General features: G+C 43.9%; 1 protein-coding gene across 1 annotated transcript in view; it reads left to right on the forward strand.

Annotated features, from left to right (window-relative positions):
* CHKA (choline kinase alpha) overlaps positions 1-7,741 on the forward strand; it is a 32,577-nt gene extending 24,836 nt beyond the window's left edge. The window contains exons 8-12 of the mRNA XM_077287402.1: positions 113-200; positions 1,024-1,132; positions 1,813-1,919; positions 2,808-2,889; positions 4,514-7,741. Of these exons, the coding sequence (XP_077143517.1) occupies positions 113-200; positions 1,024-1,132; positions 1,813-1,919; positions 2,808-2,889; positions 4,514-4,573 (446 nt within the window). The 3' untranslated portion in view covers positions 4,574-7,741. The remainder of the gene's footprint in view (positions 1-112; positions 201-1,023; positions 1,133-1,812; positions 1,920-2,807; positions 2,890-4,513) is intronic.
* The last annotated feature ends 17,172 nt before the right edge of the window (positions 7,742-24,913 follow it).

Below are 24,913 nucleotides of genomic sequence, written 5' to 3' on the forward strand. Positions count from 1 at the left end.
GGACTATGGAGGCAGATGAGTGGGCTGTGGGTTATGGTGTAATGACGCTTATTCCGGCCCACCAGTCCCTCGGTACACTTTTTTTTCAGTGTGTTTTTCCTTGTATTTTCAGGAAACGTCCTATTGCTGGATGGAAGGGAGAACTGTGAAAAGCAGAAACTGATGCTGATAGATTTTGAGTACAGCAGTTACAATTACAGGTATGTGAACATATTTATTTACTAAAGAAAATCGCACATCTCTGAAAAGAAAATAAGCAAAAAAGACGTCTTGCGATATTTCCCAGTAACTACCAGAAGGTGTCGTGGTAGATTGACTTTGTTCTGCGCCATAGATCTACTGCTAATGTACAAGTATTACAAAGTCATTGATGTTGTGGACTGATGAAAAACTCTGACTCTTCAATATAAAGTAGAGAAGTTGTAAAGGGGTTTTCCACTCCTAAATTTAAAAAATAATTGTTATCAAGCCCTCTGAAATGCTCTACTACAAGACCTATTGTTTATTGATAAAACAAAGCTAATAGTCACGTCAGCAAATTAATGAAAGGTTGCGGCTGCTGAAAGGGGCAAAAAAGAAAATGATTGGACATAATTTTGGCTTTCAGGCCTGGTCGGGAAGGAGTTAATAACCGTATGACGTAACGGCGCTCCCGTATTCACAGCGTGAGGTCTTGTGATAATTAACCAGAGCCGCCGGGGTTTTGGGGTAAATGATGCGGGACATGACGGGACGGCGATTAGTCTCCGTATGTTTGGGGTTTAGATGTCGCTCTGCTGCACTGAGTTCTTCCATGACGTCGGAGCTGCACTCGGCTTTAAGCTGCTTAGTGTCAAAGATCTGCGATGACGCAGGCGGCGGTGATCAGATTACAGCTCTGCACGGCTGTCAGCCATAGCGCTTTTATTACTGTTCATAGCCCCGAGCTTTAGATTTATTGATATGACCCTAGTGGCAGATCTGATCTGTGCTTTATTTTTTATTTATTTATTTATTTTTTTAAACTTATTTCTATTCATTCAGGGGGTTTGACATCGGAAATCATTTTTGCGAATGGATGTACGATTACACCCACGAGAAATTCCCATTCTTCAAAGCCAATTTCTCAAAGTATCCCACAAAGAAACAGCAGGTAGGTGTTTTATGGCTTTTGCTTCTGTTTAACTGACTTTAAAGGGTTTTTTTCTTCTTCTCCAGTTCCATAATTATTGGAGGCAGAATCTGGTTCCCTCTGATAGTTAAAAGAAACCAGTCAATGTATTGATGCTGCCAAAACCATGGGCGGCGCACATCTGAGCCTGCTGCCTGATTACAGCCAGGGTTGGTTCTGTGAAACGCACCAACAGTTTGAAGATCCAGGCAGAGACCATAAATAAACCTTGCGTTGCCCCAATAGACTACTTCTTCCTCCAGGTTACTCCTTCCATACACACGGGGGAGACCTGTCAATCAACTAGAGGAGGGCGGCCCCAGACTAGTCACATCTCCAGTTATGGTCCCTGTCTGGATATGTAAACTATATTTTCTCTGAAACACGGGAACACTACAAAGGAAAAGATCCCCATGGTTTAGGCAGCATGAAACGGGTGGTGGGTTCCCTTTATCTCAGACTTTGCAATTTCTTAGTTATTTTGTGTTTTCCAACTCATTGTACGAAGCTGCTTTAATAATTCTGGATGTCACCTTTGGAGATCGGCCGCAGTGTAGCCCAATTGTGTCGTGCTGTGTCCTAACTTCTCCAGGATGCAGCAGTCTGATCAGGAGAAGCTGAATCCTGACTGTTGACTTGTATCTGTCTTGTTTGTTTTCCAGCTTCACTTTATATGTAGTTACATAGCGGAGTTTCAGCCCGGCTTTGAAAACCTGAGCAATGAAGAGCGAAGTAAAGTGGAGAACGAAATGTTAATAGAGATCAACAGGTGAGGCTGTCCTGACGTGCATTTAATAATTGTAAAGTTGGTAAAATCCTGTGGGTTAAGCGCTTCAAAGGGGTTTTTCATTCTGGATAAATACATTTTGTTGTTTTTTGTACCAATGATGCCCCACAAACCTGGGGCAATTTGGTTATTTTGGTACCTCCAGCTATCAGCTGTAGCAAGTTTTGACACTTTTTTGGCAGCGCAACCATGTTGCGAGCAGAGTATTTGGCTCATGTTCACACCCAATTTTTCGAAAAAAATTCAAAAATTGTTTCTGCTCTGAAAAATCAGCAAAAATGTGTTCCCTTTTGAACGTAATGGGCTCCCTATGTAATGTGTCAACATTGCATCCAGAGCGAGGGGCGTCGTGGCCGCTTTCAGGTTTAATAGATCTCTGGGATAGTCGGTCTGTAATTTATCACATGGAAAATCTGTGTTATAGGGGCAAAAAATGAGTCATCACCTGTCCCGCAGACGGGGTCTTGAGTGCCCCATTTGATTGGAGCGATGGTGCTGCACGCTCATGACTGCTTCATCTATGGGATTGCTGAAAGTAGTGGACCACCATACTTGGCGATCTCTGCCAGTCCCGTAGACTGAATGGAATGGTGATGTGCATGCGGGACCATTGCTTCAATCAAATAGGGCACTACTGAACCCATTTTTGGGGTTGGTCGGGGTCCGAGTAGTGATCAGAAGGTAAATTACATTTATGGTTTAACCCCTCTAAAGAAAAGGAGCATCCAGTATAATCCTAGCAGGACTCCTCTGCCTACACATGAATACCCGCACATAGTAATCCAATGCAGTATGTTCTGTCGGGGTGTACACGGCATATACAGATCTATAGAATGATACCTCTTATTCCCTGTTAATGTCTTTTTGTAGGTTTGCCCTTGCATCCCATTTCTTCTGGGGTCTCTGGTCTATTATTCAAGCAAAAATCTCTGCTATTGAATTTGGGTACATGGTGAGTATCATTTTTGGAATTGGGCATGGTAATATAGCGGGCCACTGTATGAACGTTACTGTCGTGTTTAATGTGATTGACAGCTGCATCCTGACATAACTCCCCTTCCCGGGAATTGATCTCTGAAGAGGGGTCCTCCATCTCAGGATAATAAAAACTGTAAAGAATCTACTGCATAAGTTCTCCACTGGGAAAAGCCGAGAAACTTCTATCACAAGTACTGATAATGATTACACCGCTTTTGTGATAGAAGTTAAAATATAGGTGTTCATGTTTTAGTCTTTAACAGAAGCTATTAGCTTATCTAGTGAATCGACTTGCAAGACCCTGGACCTCCTACTTGCTGATGTCCTTGGCTCCTACAAATTGGAAGATGCACCTAGGGTGTCAGTGGGTGGGAGGTGGACCACAAGGGATGCTAACGCAGGCTTTGGAACCATGATCCGCCCGGAACTATCTCCTCTTTAGTGTTGATGCATGATGAGATTAATTAATAGCCGAGCATAGAACAATGAAATATGGCAATCATGATGGAGACAGAACGTCGGTGAGATAAGTACATTCGACCTACAAAAGTGAGACAGTCAGGTCAGCGATGGAAAAATAACTGCTGGACGGCTTCCTTAAATCACTGTTTTAATTATTTGGCCACTATTGCGTAAAAAGGGCAGTTTGCATTAGAATAACAAAAACAAGGAAAAAAGATCAATGAGAAGGTTATTTTAACAGTACTCCCACATTACGCCATACTCTATTAATATGGATCTAGGTTATGTTTGCTGAGTAAATATCTTTGCTTGCCATTATCTGCAACGACAAGGGTTGTGTAGTTTTCCTTATGTAATCAGTGTAGGATAAACCTTCGGAGGATGATGGGTTACTACTAGTGATGAGTGAGCGAGCATGCTCCAGGTACTAACAGTGTCTTCCACGTGCTTGTATATTATGTTCCAGTCCCCATGGCTGAATGTGTTGTAGCTGTTAGACAGCCGAGAGACAAGCAGCCGCGAGGACTCGAACAAAATTTACGGGTACGCGGAAGACTGTTAGTACAAGAGTATGCTCAGATGACTGTATCCCAGCACGTTTGCTCATCACTAGTTACTACTTGTAAAAATAATGGACTTGTCCGGGTGCAGTCATTGTAGAGGATTTGTCTACACTGGGGTCATGGTTTGGGAGGCCAAACACCAATAGTCTGTAACAGAATGGGGAGTAGGAAAAACCAGGGCTGTGGAGTCATAAGCCAAACCTCCGACTCCACCAAAATGGGCTCCGACTCTGACACCACAGCCCTGGGAAAAACGCATAACAAAAAAAGACAAACTGCAAAATAAACAATGCAATAAAAACACAAGTAACCTAATCTCAAATACTGATCGTGGAAACGCACAGTCGCACCGGAGCTCTATCGACTTTTTAAAATGTTTTAACGTAAGGATTGGCGTTAAAAGTCTAACATTCATTTTCTCCAAATCTTATCTTGGCCATAGATCTGGATTCATATGCTAAAATTAAAAATAAATAATTTATTTTAGAAAATGTATTTTATTATAATAATTATAATAAAATTAGCGATGCATTGTTCTCACACTTTTTTTTTTTGTGTGTGTTTTTTGTGAAGGAATATGCCATGGCGCGGTTCGATGCCTATTTCCTCCACAAGAAGAAATTAGGACTGTGAAAACTGGGACCAGATGAGACGAAGATGGGACAATCACCCAGCTTTAGTACTTTGTTCTCTTTTTTTTAATAATACCATGTTCTCCTAACCATCCTGCGCCAGGCGTTTACTTTAGTCTCCCAAACCTATAATTTTGAGAAGATTTTCTGGATCGCGCAACAATCGAGCGGCCGTCTAATCTTCATGAACGAAATCTATCAATTCATCACATTGGGGGAAATGTCTGAAAATCACATCAAAGTTGGCAGTTCCAGCTTCTATAGAATTAGTATGGGTGTTTCCAGACTGCACGGAAAGGAGGATTGGCCATGGTGGATTTCGACATGCCCTCCTTATTTTTTACTTAAGAAATTATTCCCAACATTGATGTGTAAGAGGGAAGTCTGGAGGAAGAGATGTTGCCCGAAGAAGTTCTCCTCCGACTGTTCTCCAAGATGTGAGGCCGGAGTCCTGAGACCTGCGGTTTACATTGTAGCAGCCTCTTGTGCTGACAATTGAATGGAATTTTTTTTTTTTTACCGTAATGCAATTTTATCATGAAATTCATGATGGTGGAACAAGTGTTCAGTCTGCTTTAAAATTGTGAATGTAAATGTTTAAAATATCTTGTATTAACTTGATCATGACTTTTTTTTTTTTTACATTTTAGTAGGGTATCTCGCACACATTCCTGCTGCGGGGGGCTCCATTTAATAGATTCTGCTATGTGCAGAAGATTGGGCAGTCAGATGGCTTGCAAGTAGTGAGTGAACATGCTGGGATAAGGTGTTATCTGGGCATGCTCGGGTGCTTACCGAGTCTTCAGTGTGCTCGAATAATATGTTCGAGTCCCCGTGGCTGCATGTCTTGTGGCTGTTAGACAGCAGCAACACATGCAGGGATTACCTAACAGGAGAGCGTCCACCTCACACGCCGGTTGCTGGCTGTAAAACACAGCTAGATGTGATCGCAACAGTTTTACTACTTGGGGATTGTGCACATGCAATTTTTGGAGCAGAAATCCATCAAAATCTATGGCGTTTCTGCACCAAAAACTCTGCATAAAGGCTGTGTGCGCACTCCCTTAGATGCCATGGCCGATTGTGACAGCAGCATTTATGTGGTTCATTTTACAGTGAGTAGTATTAGTGTACGGTATAGGCTTTTCAAGACTAACCAGAAAGGTAAAGTTGCCCGGACTAATAAAATCTTTCTCATACTGTAAACTGACAAAATGGGGGGGGGGAATTGAAATGGCAGAATCGCTGCGTTTGTTCCTCTTCCCCCAAAAATATAATGACGTAAGATCAGAAAATTATTCAGTCTCCTGTAAGTGTACATTCGGGCAAGCTGTCTACCGTCGGTTTGCTTTTCTTTTTTAATATAGTAATTTAGGCTGAAAGAAGGAAGAGCAACTGAAGATAAATGATTTGATGTCCGAGCTAGTCCAAATATCAGGATGCAGCCCCCTACTACCATCACTGCCTCAGGTCGTGCACTCGGCAGGGCATGATTATGAATGGAGGACTTGATGTCGGTCAGTATTACATGGTTAGACAGTGTCAGGTTTTTGGGGTTTTTTTATCTATAAACTGTGAAGTTTAAATTTAATCTGTAAATTATTTGATTCTTTAAGTGTCAGTTCTTTTAATGAACCTCTCTCTGGGGTTGTAATGATGCAGCTAATTACAGAAATACTGTGTATTGATATTAAGGTAGTAAATTGAATTTAACAATGTGTGTAACTTCCTTTGTTTTCTTAGGAGTATAAAAATCCGATCCGTACACGGGGATTTTAAAGGGAACCTGTCAGCGGGTTTTTGCTATGTAATCGGAGAGCAGATTCCAGTTTCAATAAAATCAGTGTTTTATCAGCGGGAGTTTATCACTACAGGACTAGGTGTCTCGTGCCTCTTGGTCCTCCTCCTGCTCACTGTAACCACACCTCCACCACTGATTGGCAGCTTTCTGCCAATCGGTGGTGTGGGCGGAGTTATACGGAGCTCAGCAAGTGAAGCTCTACTAAATCTGCAGTGACGGCAAGCAGCCCAGTAAGTGACACATTGCTGGAATCAGGGTCTCGGTCCCTAAATCATGCTGCTCTCAGTTTAAATAGTAAAAACGGATTCCTTTTAAGTTCTGCATAAAGCTAATGACCAAACATTAGCCCACATTTGCTACTGTTTTGCCAGAAATTTGGCAAAAGTGATGCCTTCTTTTCGTTGCAAGTACATTTTTGGACAAATGTATGAATTTGCACCAAAAAGAAAAGTTTTCCAAAGTCTCAAGAAAAAGAGGAGTGCCAAATTTATCATCGCCAGGTTGGAAATTAAAGTAAGCCAATGAAGAGTTGGCGAAAGTAAGAACCTACATTTCATCATGTGCTAAATTGATCACTCCACTCGTGCCATAGGGATAAATTTTGCCACCTCTTATAACTGCCAGTTATTATTATACCTGGTCTACCCACTAACATGGTGTTGGGCGACGTGGGCTGTTGTGCCGGGAACGTGCAGTCATTTCACTGCTGGCTCGGTCTGGTAGGTGTACCGGACGTCATGTATTTGTGCTGCAGGTATGTGATGTTTGCCGCCTTCATTAATGTGAATTATTATACTGTGACTCACTAAAACAATCTGTACCAAGTTTCTTTTTGGAGTTTGTTCACACACATGTATCCATGTCCATATTCTCCGGGTGGTTTTTTTTGTTTTTTTTCTTCCTTAAGCTGGAGAATAGTGATGAGCAAACATAAGGTGTTATCTGAGCATGCTCGAGTCCAAACTATCTTCGGCTAGCTCAAAAAAATGTTTGTCACCACGGCAGCATAACTCGCCGCTGATCGACAGCCTAATAAACAGGCAATCCCTGCATGTGTTGTGGCTGTCAAACAGCTGTGAGACATACTGGGACTCAAACATATCTTTCGAGCACGTTCGCTCATCACTACTGGAGAACGGTAAATGTTCCGTCCTTCCTCCTCTGTGATGGAGACTATGGCCATGGTGCCAGTGTAAACGAGCCTCAGACTATGTTTTATCTACTGTCAATATACAAAATTCCTGATACGCAGAAAGGTTTCATTTTTAGGTATTCACTGTATGTGTAATGTAAAGAAACGCACTTTTTATTGTTCATGAAATGTAAAAGCTGTATTTTTATATTAAAAATATATTGATGGCTAACAAATCTTGGGTTAATTTTATTTTTTCATAAACAAACAAGATAATTGCGTATTCTATTCCAAAATTCTGTCTACAAACCCTCCTCGGAGTTCAACACTTGTTCAGGAGCGTGTAGGCAAGCGCCAGAAAAGGCGCATCTAATAGGCGGCTGAGAGCTGATGTTTTTAAACTTGGGGGGGGGGGGGGGGCAATATCCATGGCCCCTTCCTAGGCTATTAATGTCAGCCCGCAGCTGTCTGCATAGAATTTGCTGGCTATTAATTATAGGGATTTTTTTTTTTTTTTTTTTTGTTCCCCATTTTAATAGCCAGTAAAGGCTAACTACCTGTGAGTGTGAGCACACTCCCCCCCCATAGACCAGTACACTGCTCTCCTGAAATACTGTGCTCCTGTCACCCTGCTCCTTCCACCATACATCTGTGATCTCCCTAGACCAGCACAATGCCATATGGATCACATATAATGCCGCCATATATATTTTTTACTCTTCGCCACGACAGCACCCCACTGGAGTGAGAGGGATCCGCCCCGCAGGAACAGGAAACCTATTGAGAAATAAAAGGGGGCGGTCCGCGTCTCCTCCTCAGTTTAGGTTTCCTGTTCCTGTGGGAACGACAGGATTACTATGAAGAGAAATACCTGGGCATGCACGCCGCCTGTGCGGTATCTTTAAGAACGGCAGGGGCTGCAGTCCAGAGGCAGCGTCGGGGGAGATCCGTTTGACGGCTCCCTCCTCGGTCTAAGAAGCCCGGATGATGACCTGGTCCGGGTGAGGCCGCCGGGCATCATTTCCAAAATGGGTGGCGGAAGCAAGCGCCGGAATCCTCGCTGGTCAGGTGAGGCAGCGTTCCGGAAGTAAGTGCGAGGAAAATCCCGGACTGCGCATGCGCCGACCACCACCACCAATGATTTACCCGGAAGTATAGCTTTGGACTTCCGGAGCATCCAGGCTGCGGCCAGCGGCGGGGGAGGCGTGGTCTTCGCGCATGCGCAATGCCGCAAAAGTAGAAAAAAAAAAAAAAAAAGAGGACGCTCAAAACGCCCTATATAAATCAAACGAGCACCATTATTTGGCGATGCAAGATGTCATCCCCAGGTGCCATGGACCCTGTAACAGGAGACCAAGTACCCCCCGCCAAGGATCGTCCCAGCAAAGGATCTTCAGACACCGGTCACAAGAGCGGCTCGGTGGATAGATCCAGGACAGGATCTCGGGCTTCTGATCCGGTATTATCAGCTTCACTGGGTGAGTGTGACTAAACTCTACCTATTAAGCTAATGCTATCTCCCCTCTCTCTCTCTTCCTCCTTCTCTCGTCAGCGCACCACGGGTCAGGTTAAAAAGCGACAAAAAACAAAACATAGGGAATGCGCCTTATGTAGCCAGCCCCTACCCGACTCATACCCCAAAAAACTCTGCAAGGATTGCATAACTGAAACCACACAAGGAGCGGCAATGTCCGTTACGGACCATTATCAGGGAGGAGTTGAGGGCTATGTCCCAAGATAAACCTCATAAAACCAAACCCACAATACCAACACCCTCGTCTGATTCAGATAGTGACCAGGCTGTATGTTCAGACGATTCCCCACCATCATCATCATCGTCTGAAATTGAGGGACGTTCTTGTTTCCCGGGGGAAAGTGTGGACAACTTAGTGAAATCAATACGAGACACTATGGGGTGTGAGGAGACAAAAGGAGCACAAACCACGCAAGACATAATGTTTGCGGGTTTGGCAGAGAAAAAGGAGATATTTTCCGGTCATACCAGCAGTAAAAGCATTAATAAAAAGGGAGTCGGAAAAGCAGGATCAGAGAAGCTTCCTACCCTCAGCGTCAAAACAAAAATATCCGTTTAGTGACGAGGAGCTTCTTACATGGATTAAAGTCCCTAAGGTTGACGCTGCCGTAGCCTCTACCTCGAAGCAGTCAACCTTACCTGTAGAAGATGCGGGACTTCTCTGACCCTCTGGATCGCAAAGCCGAGTCCTCCCTAAAAAGATCCTGGGAGGCGACTACAGGAATATTTAAGCCGGCAGTAGCAAGCACTTGCACAGCCAGATCGATGCTCATATGGATCGATCAATTGGACCAACAAATTGAGAATAAGATCTCAAGAGAAAAATTACGGGCAGCTATCCCCTTGATACGAGGCGCAGCAGCCTTTATGGCAGACGCATCCGCGGACTCCCTTCGGTTAGCGGCAAGATCTGCAGGTCTGGTAAACAACGCAAGGCGTGCATTGTGGATGAAAAGCTGGAAAGGCGATGCGCAATCAAAATCTAAGATATGCGCCATCCCATGTGAGGGTGAGTTCCTCTTTGGCAAAACTCTAGACGACCTACTAAAAAAAGCAAAAGACAGGAAAAAAGCTTTTCCTGACTCTTCTATTCCCTTTTATAGGAGAGCCTTTAAAAGGAGACCGTTTGGCAAAAGAAGGCAAACGGATAGGTCTACAACATGGACCGCTAAGGACGACAAGCAGAGAGGTACCATGTTTAGAAGACCAAACCCCCCAAAAGACAACAAATACTGAGAATATACCAGTTGGGGGCAGACTGAAGTTTTTCGCCACTCAATGGGAAAAAAATAACATCTAGCTCGTGGGTTTTAAATATCATCCGAGATGGAATTAAACTAAAATTCTCTCGTGTTCCCCACGAGTCTTATATTATAACATCCCTCAGCTCGCCTATACAGCAACAGGCGCTAGAGCTTGAAATTCAAACTCTATTATCAAAACGGGTCTTAGTCCAAGTTCCGGTGGGGCAGGAGGGTAGAGGATTCTACTCTCCCCTATTCCTAATTTCTAAGCCCGACGGTTCTTTCAGGACAATCATAAACCTTAAAAAACTCAATTCATTTATTGAAAACTATACATTTAAAATGGAATCCATTAGGTCCACCATAAAGCTCCTCTTCCCAAACTGTATGATGGGGGGGCATTGATCTAAAGGATGCTTACTATCATCTCCCTATTCATGACAGGTACCAAAAATTCCTCAGGGTGGCAGTAAAAATCAACAACGAGGTTCGTCATTTCCAATATGTGGCCTTGCCCTTCGGCCTCTCAACAGCGCCGAGGATCTTCACCAAGATTATGCTAGAGGTGATGGCCTACCTTCGCCAGAAGGAAACCTTGATTGTGCCCTATCTGGATGACTTTTTGGTAATAGGAAATTCAGTTACTCAATGCACTGATCGTTTAGCTCACGCAATTTCCTCTCTACAGGACCTGGGCTGGATAATCAATACCGACAAATCCAGACTCACTCCGCTTTCCCGTCAGGCATTCTTGGGGTTCCATTTAGACTCCATATCTCAAGTGTCTCCTGCCACAGGTAAAGATTCTACTGATCAGACACAAAGTCCTAGCCGCAATAAATAATCCACGGATATCCCTAAGACAAGCTATGTCGTTATTAGGGTCTCTTATCTCTTGAATACCTGCAGTGAGATGGGCTCAACACCATACTCGAATGCTACAACATCAAATTTTACAAGAGGATAGATGGTTATGTGGTCACCTAAATGCAAAAATAACCTTATCTCAGGAGGTTTTATCTTCCTTAGAGTGGTGGCTAGACTCAAACCATTTGATGAGTGGGGTTCCATGGGTAATAATGCCATCTCATACCATAACCACTGACGCCAGTCCTCATGGATGGGGCGCTCATATGGAGAATGATTATTGTCAAGGGTCATAGAACATGGAGGAAAGCTGCAGCTCCTCTAATGTTAAAGAACGAAATGCTGTAAAATACGCCTTATATCATTTCCTTCCACAGCTTCGGGGGAAAGACGTCAGAGTCCTGTCCGACAACACCACCACGGTGTATCTAAACAAGCAAGGAGGCACGCGATCAGAGACTCTGATGTCTTCTGCTACAGAAATCTTGAATCTAGCAGAAAGTCACCTAACATCCCTTACTGCACTGCACATAAGAGGAGCAAACAATCAGCAGGCGGACTTTTTAAGTCGACACACCTTGAGACAAGGAGAGTGGTGCCTAAACCAGCAAATTTTTCTGGACATAATATCTCTTTGGGGCCGTCCTCAGATAGATCTCTTCGCCACAAGAAGAAACAGAAAAGTCCGGAGATTTGCCTCCTTATCTCCAGCGGATCATCCGGACATTCTGGACGCGCTCCAAGCCCCTTGGTAGTTCAGTCTGGCGTACGCGTTTCCTCCGATCATATTGCTACCTCAAGTCATACGCAAAATCAGAGAAGAAGGAGCGAGAATTATTCTGATAGCTCCATTCTGGCCCAAGAGACCATAGTTCTCATGGCTACAGACCATGTCGGTCTCAGATCCTTGGGTCCTCCCCTCAACACCCAACCTTCTCTTCCAGGGTCCGTTTTTCCACCCTCAGGTGGACAATCTCCACCTGACGGCCTGGAATTTGAGAGGCAGATGCTAAGATCGAGAGGATTCTCGGGGGGTTTGATTGATACACTTCTCCAAAGCAGAAAACCTTCCACCACGAAAATTTATACGAGAGTATGGAAGAAATTTTTACAATTCCATACATCTACCAACATATCAGAAATTCCGATACATTCTATCCTGGAATTTCTTCAAAAAGGGAGAGAACTAGGGTTAACTGTAAACACCTTAAAAGTTCATGTTTCAGCATTAGGAGCCCTCTATGGCCATAACATTGCGGGGGATAGATGGGTATCCAGATTTATTACAGCCTGCGAGAGAATAAATCCAGTTAACATACCTAGGATTCCACCCTGGGATTTAAATTTAGTTTTACAAGCTCTAACTGCCTCTCCTTTCGAGCCAATAGACTCAATACCCATTAAATGTCTATCACTAAAAACGGCCCTCTTGGTAGCACTGACTTCAGCTAGGAGAATAAGTGACATCCAAGCACTCTCTATAGATCCACCTTTTTTGTTGACTTTTCAGGATAAGTTAATTCTTAAACCAGACCCTTCCTACCTTCCCAAAGTAGCAAAAAAATTCCATAGATCACAAGAAATAATCTTGCCCACTTTCTTCAGTAATCCCTCCACTCCTGAAGAACAGAAATATCACACTCTAGACGTTAAAAGAGTAGTGTTAGAATACATTGAAAGGACCAGCAGCTGGCGACAGAGTAGGGCTCTGTTTATTTCCTTCCAGGGTCACAAGAAGGGTCATGGAGTAACAAAAAGCACCTTATCCCGGTGGATCAGAGAGTCTATCAGACTGGCTTATTCCGCGAGGAAAGAAAACCCTCCGGAAGGCATAACAGCACACTCTACCAGAGCGATGGCATCCTCCTGGGCAGAGAGGGGAGACGTCCCGATTGAAACTATATGTAAGGCGGCAACTTGGTCAAATCCTTCTACATTCTATAACCACTATAGGCTAGACCTATCGTCAACTTCTGACCTAGACTTTGGCAGGACTGTCCTCAGCACGGTGGTCCCCTCCCTAGGTGATGGTCTCTGAAAGATCTCCAGTGGGGTGCTGTCGTGGCGAAGAGTAAAAAGCCGGATTACTCACCGGTAATGCTCTTTTAGTGAGTCCACGACAGCACCCTCTTACATCCCTCCCTAGATTAATATAATACATATTATTGAGTAAAATCCTTTTAATCATAAGCAAATAAGTTTGAAAAATGAAATGAATGATATTTGCCTAATACTGGCGGTCCTCCGGGTACTCTGAAATCAAAACTGAGGAGGAGAGGCGGACCGCCCCCTTTTATTTCTCAATAGGTTTCCTGTTCCTGCGGGGCGGATCCCTCTCTCTCCAGTGGGGTGCTGTCATGGACTCACTAAAAGAGCATTACCGGTGAGTAATCCGGCTTATCACATAATACTCCCATAAAGACCACACATTATGCCGCCATATATATTTATTACATAGTGCTGCCATATAGATCACACATGATGCCGCCAAGTATTGTGTGATCTGTATTATGTCATTGTGTGATCTATATGACAGTATTATATGTGATCTATATGGTGGTATTATGTTTGCTCAGTATTGTGGAATGATGTAAAAACTATATGACGGTATTATGAGAACTATATTGTGGGATCATGTGTGATCTATGTGGCACTATTATGTGATAATTTTATGGTGGTTTTATGTGTGATCTACAAGGTGGTATTGTGTGTGTGTGTGTGTGTGATCTATATGACGATATTGTGTAATCTTTTTGGTGGTATGTGTGATCTATATGGCAGTATTATGTAAAGTATATGGCGGCATTATGTGAGATCTTTATGGCGGCATTATGGGTGATCTATATGACGGTATTGTGTGATCTATATGACGGTATTGTGTGATCTATATGACGGTATTGTGTGATCTTTATGACGGTATTGTGTGATCTTTATGACGGTATTGTGTGATCTTTATGACGGTATTGTGTGATCTTTTTGACGGTATTATGTGTGATCTATATGACGGAATTGTGTGATCTATATGACGGAATTGTGTGATCTATATGACGGTATGTGTGATCTATATGACGGTATGTGATCTATACTGTATGGCGGTATGTGAGAAGTATATGGCGGCATTATGTGAGATCTATATGGTGGCTTTATGGGTGATCTATATGATGGTATGTGAGAAGTATATGGCGGTAGTGTGATGTATATGGCAGCATTATGGGTGATCTATATGGCGGTATTGTGTGATCTACATAGTGGTATGTGAGAAGTATATGGCAGTATTAAGTGTGATGTTTGGCGATATGTGAACTATGATGGTATTATGTGAGATCTATATGGCGGCACTGTGTGATGTCTATGGTATTATGTGAGAAGCATATGGTGGTATTGTGAGAACTATGACAGTATTGTGTTATCTATATGGCGGTATTGTGTGATCTGACGGTATTGTGTGATGTATATGGCGGTATTGTGTGAGAAGTGTATGGCGGTATTGTGTGATCTATATGGCGGTATTATCTTCAGAAAGGGACCCATAGCATAACTCAAAAGAATATCTTAAACATACAATGGCATATATAGAAATAAAAGTCATTATTGAAGCAAGGGTCGGGTAGAAAACAGTGAATGTCACATGTGGTAAAGGGGCGGAAACAGCAGTAGCAGATAGAATATGTCAATAGAAAGTGCTAGTGGTTCAGTGCCTTAGGCTACTTTCACACTAGCGTCGTACTCGGCCCGTCGCAGTGCGTCGGGCCGACGTACCGACGCTAGCGTTTGCGCCGCACAACGGGTGCAGCGGATGCAGATTTTCAGCGCATCCGCTGCCCCATTGTGAGGTCCGGGGAGGAGGGGGCAGATACGACGCAGCAAAAAACGTTACATGGAACGTTTTTTGCAGCCGACGGTCCGCCACAACACGATGCAACCGTCGCACGACTGTTGCGACGTGTGTCAATGCGTCGCAAATGCATCGCTAATGTTAGTCAATGGGGAAAAACGCATCCTGCAAACACTTTTGCAGGATGCGTTTTTTCGCCAAAACGACGCATTGCGACGTATTGCAAAAAACGCTAGTGTGAAAGTACCCTAACATATGAGAATGTATGAGGAGGATGCTATCAGCAGGGTCTGAGGCTGAATGTGACGCCATTGTGCACTCAATACAGAGGTGTTGGAGGGTGTTATACCAGCAATCAAATGAGTAAATGTTCAAGAACCACAGGGAGACTAAATAAAAAGCCCCCCAAAAAAGCTACATTAGAGAAAGTCTCCTAAATCACCCTTTATTATTAGGTTCTTTATTCCTGTAAAAATAACAAAATATAAAATAAGGTATAGCCACGTCCATAGAGACTTGAAGTATAAAACCACTGTGCTGTTTATCCTGCTCGATGAATTCTGTATTAATAGACTCCCAGAATAGCTGTTTTTCTCACCTTGCCTCAAAACAATTGCATAAAAAGCGATCAAATAGTTGCCAGCATGGCACAGAGCCCAGCTGTGCGTATGAGTTCGACTGCACTGTCAAATGAAGCGTATGTTACGGATGCTTCCTCTGGGGGTATTGCGTCGTTAACCGAATCGCCTTTAAGGTATGATAGGTGGTGTATTAGTCGATATTTTCCAGGTACTCTTTTCTCTTTTTAGAACAATGCCTAACTGTGAAATTCTGAAATTTCTGAATGGCAAAGATGTAAATGGACCGCCATCCTGCCTAGTTCTACCACTTCTGATTTTTTTTTTTTTTTATTTATTTTTTTTACTGAAAATCTCAGGGAATTCACGTGCCCATTTTAGATTATTTGCCGTTGTTGGAGTTCAACTAAATTAGAAGGCGCTAAAAAAGCCGGATTTGAAGCTGTTGTGCCTCTTCTTTATTGGGGTAAAGGCTTAGCCAAGGGCCAATTGCGGTAACGTTCACCGGGGTTATGCCTGGTAGGTGCTGTTTACTTGGTGGGTACACCTTGCTGCTGGGTGTCCACCTCTGCAGGCTGAGCAGTTGTGCTTCTATTTACAGGACCCATGGAAGCAGCAGTATCCTTTAAACAGCAAGCAGGCCCCTGGTCTCCGTACGACCACTGAATTTTGGCCTTCAGCAGCTGGTTAATCAGTGGCCATTGAGGAAAAGGGGGGCTGATTTTGGGATAGCATGAGTCGTAACCATACATCCGTCGCTTTTACGCCCCAGCCTAGATCGGGTTCCATGGCCAGCCGCCTGCGGAACTCTTCCTCGTACCGCCTCCATGCTGAACTGCCGTGGGACTTTTATGAACTATAGACTAGGTCCTGGTAGATAAATAGTTTTAAGAACAGCGTTCTGGATGTTTTGGCCCATAACGCAGCCTATGACTGCAATGGCCTGAAGCCAATTGTTCATCGTTTGTGCGATTTTTGGTCTATTTCTATCGTATAGCCGTTCGCCTGTCCTCCTTTCCTTATCTACGGTCCGTTGGTCTGCTGATAATAGCCACCATATGTCCACGTAATCGTTATCCCATATTTTCTGTTTTGTCTCTAAGTCTACGTGTACACTTAGAGGGCTAATTCCGCAGAAAAATGCGTCTTTATGAAGGCTGGCTGATTGAGGTGTTGTCCTAATGATCGTAGATGCTAGTTCACTCTCTCCTATGTTGTGTATGGCGTGGTGCTCGCTGAGTTTAAAACACTTACTGCTGTCAGACGCAGGCCGTAGAGAGGACTTGCAGGCCGAGGATGGAGCACATGACATCAGAGGCTTGTCGTGTACCCGAGGCCGAGCGATTACCGCAGATGGTGTAACTCCGGCCCTCGTATGGCTGGAGGCCCTGGGGGATGTAGATGGTAACCTGCTTCCGATGTTGATGGATAAAGGGGGTGACCGCCATCTACTACGGTCCTGCTAGGGGTCAGCTGGGGAGAAAGAGGAAGGTACTGACCCCGGGCACCTGAATTTAACCCTTGTGGGTGTGGCCTGTTGCCCCTTCCCCACTCTTCCCTTTGGTCAGCTGGGCGTCCCAGATTACTGCGTCACCTGGGGAGGAGTGGGAATTGAGCACTGCCCAGATTCTCCTTCCAGCTTACACATAGGGACTCCGCAGTCACAGGCACGTTCCTTAGTACCATGCCTGCCAAGCATAACCTGAATCCCAAGACTCCCACCCTTAGAAGGGCAGTACACATCTAACCCTCAACAGCCCTAAACATAAACAGCCCTATACTTTCCCTGTGCATTCCAATGCGTTTCATCACTCCGTGAATCGTTAGGGGACTCAAAAGCCCGGCAGTGTTTCCCTTTTCTGTCTGTAGTAGCAGTATGCGCATTATTTGCTGATACGGGGTCATTGCTGCATCGACATAACCAGAGGTCACCTGCAGACCTCTATGGTTGTTGATGCCAGATTGCTATGAGCGCCACCTTGTGGTTGGCGCTCAGCAATGTTGAAAATTCGACTACATAGGGGTAATCTGAGCATCGCCTCTAAGTAGCAGAGGCAATCAAGTTGTGGCAGCTTCTGGCCTCCCATGAAGGCTATTGAAGCATGCCAAAATTAAAAAAAAAGTTTTTAAAATATGAAAAAAATGAAAAAAAATGTTAAAGTTTAAATCACCCCCCTTTCGCCCCATTCAAAATAAAACAATAAAAAAAATCAAACCTGCACATATTTTGTATCGCCGTGTTCAGAATTGCCCGATCTATCAATAAAAAAAGGATTAACCTGATCGTTAAACGGCGTAGCGAGAAAAAAAGTCAAAACGCCAGAATTACTTTTTTTTGGTCGCCGCGACATTGCATTAAAATGCAATAACAGGCGATCAAAAGAACGGATCTTCACCAAAATAGTATAATTAAAAACCTCAGCTTGGAGCGCAAAAAATAAGCCCTCACCCCAACCCCAGATCACGAAATATGGAGTCGCTACGGGTAATGGAAAATTGCGTAATTTTTTTTTTTTTTATTAAAGTTTGGAAAATTTTTTTACCACTTTGATAAAAAAGAACCTACACATGTTTGGTTGGTGTCTATTAACTCATAATGACCTGGAGAATAATAATGGCAGGTCAGTTTTAGCATTTAGTGAACCTAGCAAAAAAGCCAAACAAAAATATGTTGGATTGCACTTTTTTTTTTTTTTTGCAATTTCACCGCACTTGGAATTTATTTCCCGTTTTCTAGTACACAACATGGTAATACCAATAGTGTCGTTCAAAATTACAACTCGTCCCACAAAAAAGGAGCCCTCAAATGGCCATATTGACGGAAAAATAAAAAAGTTATGGCTGTGGGAAGGAGGGGAGCGAAAAACAAAAATGCAAAACCAAAAAAGCTACGGGCATTAAGGCGTTAAGATGTGTTGCTGCTAGTGTTGAGCATTCCGATACTGCAAGTATCGGGTATCGGCCGATACTTGCTGTATCGGAATTTCCGATACCGAGATCCGATATTTTTGTGATATCGGGTATCGGGTATCGCAACAACATTAATGTAATAATGTGTAAAAAAGAGAATTCAAATAAAAAATATCGCTATACTCACCTGTCCGACGCAGCCGGGACCTCAGCGAGGGAAGCGGCAGCGTTGTTTGTTTAAATTTCGCGCTTTTACTTGGTTACGTGAAGTCCCGGCTTGTGATTGGTCAGGGCGGCCATGTTGCCGGGACGCGGACCAATCACAGCAAGCCGTGACGAAATTACGTCACGGCTTGCTGTGATTGGTCCGCGTCCCGGCAACATGGCCGCCATTAACCAATCACAAGCCGTGACGTCACGGGAGGCTGGACATGCGCGTATTTTGAAAAGCGCGCGTGTCCAGCCTCCAGTGACGTCCCGGCAACATGGCCGCCATTAACCAATCACAAGCCGTGACGTCACGGGAGGCTGGACATGCGCGTATTTTGAAAAGCGCGCGTGTCCAGCCTCCAGTGACGTCCCGGCAACATGGCCGCCATTAACCAATCACAAGCCGTGACGTCACGGGAGGCTGGACATGCGCGTATTTTGAAAAGCGCGCGTGTCCAGCCTCCAGTGACGTCCCGGCAACATGGCCGCCATTAACCAATCACAAGCCGGGACGTCACGGGAGGCTGGACATGCGCGTATTTTGAAAAGCGCGCGTGTCCAGCCTCCAGTGACGTCCCGGCAACATGGCCGCCATTAACCAATCACAAGCCGTGACGTCACGGGAGGCTGGACATGCGCGTATTTTGAAAAGCGCGCGTGTCCAGCCTCCAGTGACGTCCCGGCAACATGGCCGCCATTAACCAATCACAAGCCGGGACGTCACTGGAGGCTGGACACGCGCGCTTTTCAAAATACGCGCATGTCCAGCCTCCCGTGACGTCACGGCTTGTGATTGGTTAATGGCGGCCATGTTGCCGGGACGTCACTGGAGGCTGGACACGCGCGCTTTTCAAAATACGCGCATGTCCAGCCTCCCGTGACGTCACGGCTTGTGATTGGTTAATGGCGGCCATGTTGCCGGGACGTCACTGGAGGCTGGACACGCGCGCTTTTCAAAATACGCGCATGTCCAGCCTCCCGTGACGTCACGGCTTGTGATTGGTTAATGGCGGCCATGTTGCCGGGACGCGGACCAATCACAGCAAGCCGTGACGTAATTTCGTCACGGCTTGCTGTGATTGGTCCGCGTCCCGGCAACATGGCCGCCCTGACCAATCACAAGCCGGGACTTCACGTAACCAAGTAAAAGCGCGAATTTTAAACAAACAACGCTGCCGGTTCCCTCGCTGAGGTCCCGGCTGCGTCGGACAGGTGAGTATAGCGATATTTTTTATTTTAATTCTTTATTTTACACATTAATATGGTTCCCAGGGCCTGAAGGAGAGTTTCCTCTCCTTCAGACCCTGGGAACCATCAGGAATACCGTCCGATACTTGAGTCCCATTGACTTGTATTGGTATCGGGTATCGGTATCGGATTGGATCCGATACTTTGCCGGTATCGGCCGATACTTTCCGATACCGATACTTTCAAGTATCGGACGGTATCGCTCAACACTTGCTGCCATAAGTTCTAAATCGGTTATTTTTTTGAATGTCAAACATTCAACTTCTGATCTGTGTTCTATGTTCTGTTGTGAATAGAATTTGGCCATAGATTTTCAAATCATTGCATTCTTGTCTTCTTTACATTTTACACAGCATCCCGACATTTTTTTTTTTTTACATTTGGGTTTGAAGAGAATTTGCATGTACTAAAATAAAAAACTTTGTTTTTGTTTTAATTATTTACAGATTTTTTTTTTTGTCTTTTTCAGAGTGGTCGGATTTTTTCTATAGTGTGATAAGGTGGATCAGAAAAACATAACTCAACTTGCCCGAAAGTTGCACCTCTCTAGAAATACAATAAATCAAATATCTAATGATAATTCTAATGACTGTAGAGAACGCAGCTATTAGTTACTTGAGAAATGGAAGGAGCAAAATGGCAAATATATGTTTGTTGATGTTTTACAGCATAAGTTATGGAGCTAAATCTTTTTCCAAGGCTGCCATTATTACACATTTCCTGGGCTCATGCTTTAGGAAGCCACACCCCTGATCTTATCAAGCCCCACCCCTGCTTATCTCCTCCAGCTGCAGTAATGTGGACATTGATTACCTTGTCACTTGGGAATAGGAGGAAACACAAAAGATAGTGACGTGGGAGAATACAAAGAGGAAACGTAAGAAGATGCAGTGAATTTTAATGTATTCTAAAGTTGTGACCTCTTCTGTTGTAGATATTGATTTATTTTTATGCCATGAAGTATTTTATACAATATCTTTAAATTTATTTATTTTTTATAGTAATTTTTGTTTTTACTATTCTTGAAAATTGAGGGCTTAAAGGGAAACAAACAATTTTGCTAAAAGAAGTTCTACGGCAGAGATAAGTTATCCGATGTGTTCTGTCCCCACATGAGGTGAATGAAGGTGTGGTTGATTAATAGGGGTTGTGAGAGATTCGTACCTTCAGTTTCCTCGATGCAGGGCAGACAGGACCAATGCTGTTCAGCATCCGGAGAGATGATGCACACCAGGGATTGCGCAATCCAGACTTGTTTATTTGGAAAAAAAGAAGTGAAGGACAGCATCTAATTTGTTGTTTATTTGGTAATCTGGACAAACAGCGTATAATTGGTAATACAGTACTTTTTCCAGAAATGCAGGTGTAGACAAGGTATAGCAAGATGAAGCACCAAGTATGGCTGCAAGAGTGATCAGCAAGAGGTACAAAGACAGATGCCTTCCTAAGCCCGGTACAAGCATGTCCTCTCACAACAGCAAGTAACTAAAAATGAAATGGCTGCCAGAGGAAGAGAAGATGTGACCCCTGACCCGGAAGTGGAAGACATGCCCACAAGAATTAATTAATAACAAGCTGCCATATGGAAAAAGCCCATTAGGTGACAGCAGAGTAAAATATAAGAGCAGATATACACAGCATGGAAACAACATACAGTATAGAAACTAAAGAGCATAACTTACACGGAACAGCACACGATGCGGTACCACTTTTGCTTAGTTTTGTGGTTGGTGTCAAGTGAAATGACGTAATTTCACAAAGATGAAAGCCACCAAGAGTTCTTGTGACTCAAACGTGATGCTATAAGCATTATACCCTAGATGATAGTTGTGTTTTAGGGCACTACTGTTTTTTTTTCCCCAAGACGCTAAGATATAGATCACATTTGTCCTGTTTGGGATGGTTGATTGCGTCTAAAAAAAACAAAAAACAAAAGAAGTGCGTAGAACATTGAAGGGGAAACATCCAGCAAGGGCTTCAGAAGTTGGAGGTGCGACTTTAGGCCTCAGTGTATTATTTGTAGCAAGGCCCAGCACCTACCATGTGCCATTTATAATACTAGTGTCTTTGGTGGCACAGGGGTCTCCCCCAGGCACCAAGGCCATGTGTGACCGCTATCTTTACACCCCTTATAGCTCTGCCCTCAGCAAACTCTCTACACAATGGATATCATGGACCTGCTAGTCCTCAGCTACTGAATTAAGGTGGAGTTTCCCCCTTTAGATCATGAAGGCTATGTTTTACAGATTTCTTCCAAAATCTGTGAAATGTTGGAATGAAGCATGCCAAATGAAGGAAAATGTATTATTATTCCATTTATTGGTATTTATGCCAGGAAGCATCAGTGCGTAACTAATGACCAAGCAATGGATGCAATCTTAGCGCATTCTGTAATGTACTACTACTTACGAGATGTAAGAAAAGTTTTTCTTGTTTACTGTGTACTGACAGGCAGAAGGCCTTTGACTTCTGTTCATTCTCGCACAATGGCTTCTTTCTCTGTAATAAATGGGAAGAATTGGACAATCTTGTGTTATGTGTGCACTTACAGGGAGCGCACTAGAGAAGAAATCCAGAAGGTCAAATACTGCTTCTACAAAATCCAAGATCAGAATAAGCACAAGAAAATGCCAAGGCCGAGAAAGGCGAAAGCCTTGCTCCCTAAATACATGCATATATGCAAAAAGATACATGAGCTAGTGTAATACTCCTACAATATGACAACACAAAACACCATGGAGTACAGAAAACACAGAAAAGGTAAAATAAAAACCAAAATGGTTTTTAAGTCAAATATACATACAAAAAATGCTAGCCAAATAATAAGGTTTGAAACAAAAGAGGGGAGTAAGTGTAGGGAACCTGCTGGCACAGCAGGAGGAACAACAAGTATCACTAGTAGAATAGCTAAGGATGAGAATAGCAAATCCCAATTAAACGGGTACACATGGGGCCATAAAACCATAATAGGTAAAGGTAGAGGAGCTATGAGTAAATGCCATAAACGCTGCCTAATAGAGCAAGCCCCCAAAAGCCCCACATATCCCAGAGGTTAGCTACAACTCACCCATAATAGCTGGTATAGAGTATAGGTCCTTCCACTGGAACCCCTTGACGCGCGTTTTGCGTGGATGCTCCTTCAAGAAGGATGCTTCTACAAAGCCTGCCCAACCAAGACAGAAGAATATGGCGTTGCTTCTTGTATACTAACCATGGGCAGCATAAAGACACTGCTGTGGATAAAAATTACTATTAAGTTATAGTAATATAATATTACACAAAAGGGATTTTTTATTACAGGGTTATCCTTATCTTCTGGAGAGCGCTTCTTCTCTGTCTACTGGCATCCTACTATCAGGGATCTTTCTGAAAACTGACAGTTTGGCCAGCAGCATGGTCAGACCAAACTGCAAACTAGCAGAGGTAACTTTACCTCTGCAGCATCGTAGGAACGTAGAAGCACAGAAATAAGCTGCATCCGGTGATCCGACCAAGCTCTATAGCAAAGGGTTTGCCAATGTGCACTCCTGGTGGGCGTGGCCTGAGCTCTGGTGATGTAAGGACGCAGGAGCTCCCAAAAGACTGCCCTAAAAGTGACTGACTCAAAAGCGATATTGGAGGTTCAGAATCGCCTTCCTTTGGATATGAAATTAAGGACTAATAACCAAGGAGCATTTCAAGACCAAGAGTCGGCTTCTAGGAAAAAGAGAACCGAAGATATTGAGCATTGAAGTCGGCAGGGCCTTGTTTCCGGGTTTCCTCTGATCAACAAGCCTGGACTATCATCTGTAAACAGCTGGAGCCTGGGTATAATATTAACTACTGTGGGACCATGACTGTTTAGCGTGGGGCGGGAGCGGCACCGGCGGGAATCATCAGCGGAGAAGCGCGGTTCCATATAAGGACTACTGCCACCGCTCTCTGCTTCTGCATTGGAAGCCCCGTGCAGAGCGGGAGACACCGGCCAATGAGTAGTGACTCCTGTGTTAAAGAAGATAACACTGACATCTAGCAGTGCCGGCGGGGCTCTCCGGTAAAAGAGTGCGGCCTCGCATAGGAATTCCTCTCACCGCTTTCTGCCTCTGTGTGGGAAACCCCGTGCAAAGCGGCGGACGCCGACCGGCGAGCACTGATCTGCGGCACAGCAAAAGCGGTGATACCGGCGGGGATCCTCAGTGAACTAAGGTGACTCCATATACGGTATCTTCTTACCGCTTTCTGCTTCTGCCCAGGAGACCCCGTGCAGGGTGTGCAGGGCTGAGGAACATAAACTGGTGAGCGCCGTGGCTGTTGATCTCAGCAGACTTGGCATCATCAGACTGTGACTGGCTGTATTGAAGATCGTGAGGCCGGTAGCTGAGGACTGTGCACGGCTTGGAGTTCTATGCTGCAGCAGGAGTGTTCCTGTGAAGAATCCCAGTACATCGACCCAAGAACATTGGCAACTACCCTGACTCTCATAGGTTGGTAAACCCTACCACAACATTTTGGATGACATAACCTGTGACCCACGTCAGTCATAATTGTGTTTAATTACACTTATCTTCTTGTGGAACACCATTTGAACTTACTGTTGTGTAATGTTTTCATGTTTTATTGTTATTGAACCAAACCTGTTGTCTATTCCTTTTAACCCTTAAAATTGAAATTGAAAGGGATTGCTGACAAGTCAATTATATGTGCAACATTATTAAAACGGGGTATCCTGAGCGTTTTCCTTTATATTTTGGATCTATACTAACAAAAGTAATTGGAGTACCATCGATTTATGTAACGATTTAATAATTTAAAGTTACTGAACAAATTTTGGGGCTAATTTCTGTTAGCCCTTAAAATAGAAATTTAAAGGGGTTCGTGATAAATCGGTTATATTAGCAGCAATATTAACACAGGGTAATCTTGTGATTTTTCTTGCAATTTTCTTTTACTACTTCGGATTTGAGTAGTTGTATAACTCTCAACTTTAATCGGTTGACCGTGAC

Source organism: Ranitomeya variabilis, chromosome 2 (genome assembly GCF_051348905.1).
Source record: "Ranitomeya variabilis isolate aRanVar5 chromosome 2, aRanVar5.hap1, whole genome shotgun sequence".
Lineage (NCBI taxonomy): Eukaryota > Metazoa > Chordata > Amphibia > Anura > Dendrobatidae > Ranitomeya > Ranitomeya variabilis.